Source organism: Telmatherina bonti, assembly GCF_933228915.1.
Source record: "Telmatherina bonti genome assembly, chromosome: 2".
Taxonomy (NCBI): Eukaryota; Metazoa; Chordata; class Actinopteri; order Atheriniformes; family Telmatherinidae; genus Telmatherina; species Telmatherina bonti.
Window position 1 is genome coordinate 36,744,070 of NC_136620.1, and position 6,238 is coordinate 36,750,307.

The window sequence follows — 6,238 nt, forward strand, 5'->3', positions numbered from 1 at the left end:
TGCAGAGGAATGACAAGAGTACAGTTCCTCGTGGTGCACCAGTGCTGCTGACCTCCATCTCAGATACACAACCTTTCAGTTTCACAAACTGTGGTCTGTTTGTGAGGTAGTCATAGATCCAGGTGGTTGTGGAGGTATCCACCTGGAATTTATGGAGCTTCTCACATAACAAAGCAGGCTGAATGGTATTAAAAGCACTTGAGAAATCAAAGAACATGACCCTCAGAGTGCTGCCTGAATGGTCCAGATGAGAGCGTGTCTGCTTGTATATATGTATATATGTTCTTCGAATAAGGTGAGAGAAACTTCAAACGTAAGGAACATCCCTTTTTTCCCCTTCCGGGCTGCCATAAAATGGTTGACCAATGAGAGGTCTGATTGGGGGTGTGACGCCAGCGTCGCTGAGTTGCCTTTGGCTACACCCGGAAGATTGTTTAGAGCTGAAGCTGAAGTGGAAAACAAGGAAAATTCAAATCCAGGCGGAAAAACGCCTTGATTTTATTTCCATAGTTGTAGCTGGATAAATGGACCTGGGCTCAGAGAAAATACAGCGGATCCTGTCTAAGGTGAGCCATTAAAAACACACAACCTGCTTAAAGCAGTTTGCCCAAAGTTAATTTATTTAGAAATACCGGCTAGCATTAATGCTAATTTATTCGCTGCTGTCAGCCTGAACTAACTGGCATAACCAGCTCTGTCACCCTAAATGACAAGAACAAAGCTAGATTACTCATAAATATGAAAGATGTAGTTATAATCACTTCTAATAATGGTTATAAATCAATAACAAGGCCACTTTACGGGGCTGTTTTTCACTTTAAAATGTATTGTAATTAATTAGTCATCCTCTTATTGCTCCGAAATTGAGCTGAAATAATTTCATGCAAGGCTAAAACAGTAGAGAAAGATAGTCATGTAAAGTATCAACGTTTGGTCTTGTTTACAGGCCTGACATTTAGCAATATACCACATTTAGTTTAACTTATTAAAATAAGGCAAGGCAAGTTTATTTGTATAGCACCTTTCATGTACAAGACAATTCAAAGTGCTTTGCATGAAACATTAAAAGCATTACAGAAAAAAGCATAAAAGATAATACAAATAAAATCACAATAAAATAATAAATTCTATTAAAATAATTAAAATCAGATTTAATTAAAGTAAATCATTTCCTTTTTATGTTCGCAGTCACATAGACACAAGTTTTTGAAGTGTCATTGTAATATATAAAATACTTAAAGACTAAAATGGTCATGACATTCACTGTTCTGTTGCATCCTTGAGTTTACCTGTACCGTCTGCCTTCATTGGACACGTTTAGGGAATACCTGTGAGAGGAATGTGTCAGTCACATGTCATGGCAAGGATCCAAGGAAGATTCTGCTGCATTTAACATGTCAAGTAGAATCTATAAGGCAGCTTTTGACATGCCAAGAGAATCTATAAATAGGTAACTAAACATCTTTCGTAAGTAATATTACAGGTGGGAGAAACTTGCAGATAAAACATCAGTAAAATGTTCCACCAAAGGTTGTAGAGCTGAAGTCGTTTCACATAGAAAGGCATGGCAAGCAGGTATTGGAATGACTTTCTAGACTGCAAAAAATGATGTGCCAGTTGTTTCCAGCACTGTGACTGAAACAAACCAGGCAGTCCTTATCTCATTTATGCCATCTAAACAAGCATGATGGTAGTATCATTCTGTGGGATATTTTTGTTTTGCGACAAAGACTCAGGTGAAAAACTTTTCCCAGAATGCTCAGGAGCTCAGGTTTGGGCATTGACTTTAAAACATAACTTATTATAATGTTCTATCACAGTGAAAGCATAGCAGTAGCTTCGGTAGGAAATCTCTTTCAGCCCTGTTTCCAACCTGAGTAAGCTGGAACAATTCTGAATAAAAGAATAAACCACACCTGCACAAGGTCATTCTGAGAAGAGACGAATCTGTCCTTGATGTTAATGATGCGTTACTCAGATGTCTGTTTTTGCTTTAACATTATTAAGGATTATGTATATACTTAAGGAAATAGAAAAGAAACCTCTTGCCAACACTATACACAGGAAATGTTTTCGTCAATCTCACTTCTTTCCTTCGCATATCAGTACAAATTTCGCGATGTGGCTGTCGAGGAGCTGCAGAAAATCCATAGAATTTACCCTGAGATGAAACCATCCCCTGACACTTACAGTGAGTTTCTGTTTCATATTTACTTCATGTCATCTTTTACATTTTTCTTATAAATCCTGATGGAAACGTTGTGAATTTCAGCTTACAGTGACAGTACCCAAAAAGATCTTCTAAAATTAACCGGTGTCATTCCGGTAAAGTATGAAGGTAAGGCTCGATGTAATCTCCTCTAAAAACTGTTGAATAAATTCATGAAAAATGTAATCGTGAATATTAGAGTCCATGTGATGAGCAGCATCTCTGTCCAAAGGTCGGTCCTACAACTTCCCCATTCAGCTGTGGCTTTTGGACTCCTTCCCCTTCACGCCTCCCATCTGCCTCCTGAAACCCACCGCAAACATGGTGATCAGAGAAGGGAAACATGTTGATGCCAAAGGAAGGATTTACCTACCAGGACTGCACAACTGGGATTATGTGTGTTTTCATACCTTCTGTGCAGATTTACAATTTAAAAAAAAAAAAACGAAAAAGGAGCAGTGGTGTTTTCCGGTTTTACTTCTTCCTCTCTCTGTAACAGCCTAAATCATCAGTAGTGGGTCTTCTGAAAGAGATGACTGCCAAGTTTGAGGAAGATCCTCCGCTGTCTTCAAAGAATTCAGTGGACACCAAAGACCCCCATGAGCTCCTGGACTTTGTCTCTAATCTCCAGATCAATGAAGGTCCTCCACCTGTTATGTGTTTCAATTTTTAATCATCTATAATAAGAGAAGTTCTTGACATTTTTGGATCAAATTCTGTCCATTTTAGTTGGAGTCAGGCATCCCGATAAGACAACCTTCAAAGTGTCAGTTATTGGGGGTGGAGATTTAGGAATGGCATGCGTGATGAGCATCCTCTCGAAGGTAAAATATCTTTTACATGAAAATTTAAGTTTATTTAATCTCCATTTGACATTTCATAGAGAATTTACTCACATATCTTTATGACTTTTGTTTTCTATGAAGTGTGAAGTGGATAAACTTGTGTTCATTGACGTTGCCGAGAGCTCCACCAAAGGTGGTAGTACAGATCTGGAGATTTTCAGCCTGCCCAAAGTTGAAGTATCAAGAGGTATGTCACATTCTGCTCTGTCATGTAGTAAGCCATGCATGTTGGCTGAGAACATTGATGCTGCTGGACGGAGGATAATGGTGTTTTCTCTGTATGACTCACTGGTATGATGGATTTTTTTAGGGAGGTGATTGATGTATTCATTGGGGATTATTTGAGCTAGCTGTGTTTCTAACTAGAATCAGTTTTATGTTTGAGTTTCTGGTTATTTGTCTACATATTTAAGGTGTGTCCAAGAGTTAACTTGTCATACTTTGTCTCCTTTTAGATTTATCAGCCTCCGCTGGCTCCAGGGTTGTCGTGGTAACAGCGAACGCATGGAGCGGTGAGCAGTCATATGTAAACGTGGTGCAGACTAATGTCGATTTGTACAGAAAAATAATCCCAAGTCTGGCGCACCTCAGCCCTGCCGCTGTTATGCTGATTGCATCACAACCAGGTTAGTAAACGTAGCAGTCTGTAAAGGACTATTCTGCTCTTTTTTTAATATTAATTTAAAAAAAAAAAAAAAACAAAAATCTATTTGTTTGCTGTGTTTTAATCCAGTGGACATCATGACACATGTTGCCTGGAGGCAGAGTGGCTTGCCCCCAACAAGAGTGGTTGGAGCGGGGTGCAACCTGGACTCAGAGCGACTTAGTCATGTTTTGGATATTAACCTTAACACACACAAACCTGCATGGGTCATCGGAGAGCTTTCAGACAACAAAGGTGAGCCCAAAAGAAACAGGCGAATACTCGCATGAAGCCTCTGTGTAGCAGTTATTGTGATGGTGGATGCCTGACTTTTACATTTACACTGGCTGCTCTTATGCTTAATCCCCTTCATTCACCTGGCCAGTCTTTGTTTGGTGCATGATCATTACCTGTTATGTTGCAGCACCTGCTGATCTAACTTATTTTCATCCTCAAGTCCTGAGAAAACCAGTAGGAAATCATGCTTATGATAAAGTTTGCCATGGTATTCTCTTACAGTTGCCGTGATGAGCAACATTGGGCTAAACTCCAATCTAAACCCAGAGATCGCCCCGGGAGGGGGTTCAACTAAACCATTATTAGACAGGTGTGGTAACAAAGAAGCATTAAATAAGCAAGAAATGAACAAACACCCATCCTTAGCTTGTGTAATATTTTAACAATATTTTTTTCTGCAGAGCATTTGAGCTCATGAAGAATCGAGGTCAGCGATCATGGTCTGTGGGCCTCTCCATTGCTGACATCACCAACAGTGTCTTGACAAACAAGAACAAGACCCACTCTGTCTCCACACTGGCCCAGGTAGCTCTACCACCTCTGCACTTTCACCAACCACGTCGTCAAATTTAATCTCATTTCCACACAGGAGCACAGATATTAATTTACAGTTTTGTAACCATTTTTAATTTATTTTCCCTTCAGGGCTGGGGTGGTATAGGTGCGGAGGTGTTCCTCAGTCTCCCGTGCATTATGGCAGCAAATGGTTCCACGCGCCTTGCTGGAGTGTCTCTTGGACAGGAAGAGGACTCCAAACTCCAGGAAAGCGTTATCTCACTGTCGAACCTAATGAGCCAGCTAAAGATATGAAGGATGTGAGCAGTGTTGCTGCTTAGGAGTCAACACGCCATCAGACATGACATGAATGTATTGCCAACTTATAGCTTTTGAAAGACATGAAACCTTTCACATCTACAAGAGTGACATCTGCAGACTCAAACTTTTTCCTTTTTCAATAACAAATAGAGTTGAAGAGTGTTTTAACCAAAGATATATCTTTATGAAACCTTTTGTAATTGTGCTGGATATGATCTAGATGAAGTATGAATCATGTACATTATAAGCAATACAGGGTGCTGGTGTTGAGTCAGATTGCCTTAATAGAAACAGATGGTGTAACTGACAGCTAAATGCTTCAAAATGAATCCTTTGCTCTTTTGTTTACTTTGTGCAAAGTGACTTTTTACAGCTTCACATGAAGCTACTTATGTTTGACTACATGAATTTGTGGGTGTGCAATAAATAGCAGTGCAGTGGAAGTCCAGTGTTGCTTTCTTTTCTCCACACAGACAAACAATTTAGGTTAATCTCTTTATAAAAGTCAAGTAGTTGCATAAATGCAGACAAAGCTTTGGTCTAAGCCTCCCCCCTTCTCCCCGATGATAACCAGAACCAGAAGGAGTAGTGATGTACAATTATGAGAGCTTCTGGTCCAACACAACTAAACATACTCCAGCATGCCAAACATACTTGTGTAGATGCCAAGACTGTACTTCTTTGAGAGTCCATGCAAGTTTTTTTCTTCTTTAGCGATAGCTTGCAATGCATTTAAGTAGTAAAAAAACGTATCCCAATATCTGTTTGAAATGACAAATGTCAGTGCAAAAAAAAAACCCCAAAAAAACAATTGAACACAATGTATAGTATAACAGAAACAAAACGTAAACATGTTTCTATACAGAAGGTGTTTGTACAGTATATTATGGCTCAACTTCCACTTTTCAAGAACAGGTTTTCTTTTTTCAGCAGTTAATGTAAACTGACAGCAAAGTCTCTGAAATGGCTCTAAAATATGGCAGTACACAAGATTTTCCTCCCTGCTCTGAAATGGCTTTGAATTGTGACTTTAAGCATTGCAGAAACATTTTCAGTCAGAGATTTCTTCCCTAAAAAGGATCAACTCGATTTACATTTCACTGTCAATATATAACATCTCTGAACACTAGATGGCGCTATCAGTCCGTGCTGATTTTTTGCATTAGCTCCCAAACCTTAACACATGCAGGTATATATACACAGTACATTACTGTTGTCACATCAGCTTCCTAAGAACACAGCCATACACCCACAGAGTCCCTGCCGCCACCTGCCGAGGTGTCATCTGCATGGCGTGTCAGATAATTGCTACGTGTTTACACCAGCAATGCATCGCACCGTTATTTGCTGCTGCTTACAGTTTGTATGAGCACTGCATTAGTTCATCCTGGTTAAGTCCTAATCATTTAAGCATCAACCTGAACACAC

At 39.5% G+C, this 6,238-nt stretch overlaps 1 protein-coding gene across 1 annotated transcript; it reads left to right on the forward strand.

Moving 5' to 3' along the window:
• The first annotated feature begins 444 nt into the window (after positions 1–444).
• On the forward strand, positions 445–5,099 carry uevld (UEV and lactate/malate dehyrogenase domains). The gene is made up of 12 exons (XM_079259862.1): positions 445–566; positions 2,107–2,191; positions 2,273–2,338; positions 2,442–2,605; positions 2,709–2,850; positions 2,939–3,033; positions 3,136–3,241; positions 3,510–3,680; positions 3,788–3,952; positions 4,217–4,304; positions 4,396–4,519; positions 4,640–5,099. The coding sequence occupies exons 1-12, from the start codon at positions 525–527 to the stop codon at positions 4,802–4,804; spliced, it is 1,413 nt and encodes a 470-aa protein (XP_079115988.1). The 5' UTR covers positions 445–524; the 3' UTR covers positions 4,805–5,099.
• The last annotated feature ends 1,139 nt before the right edge of the window (positions 5,100–6,238 follow it).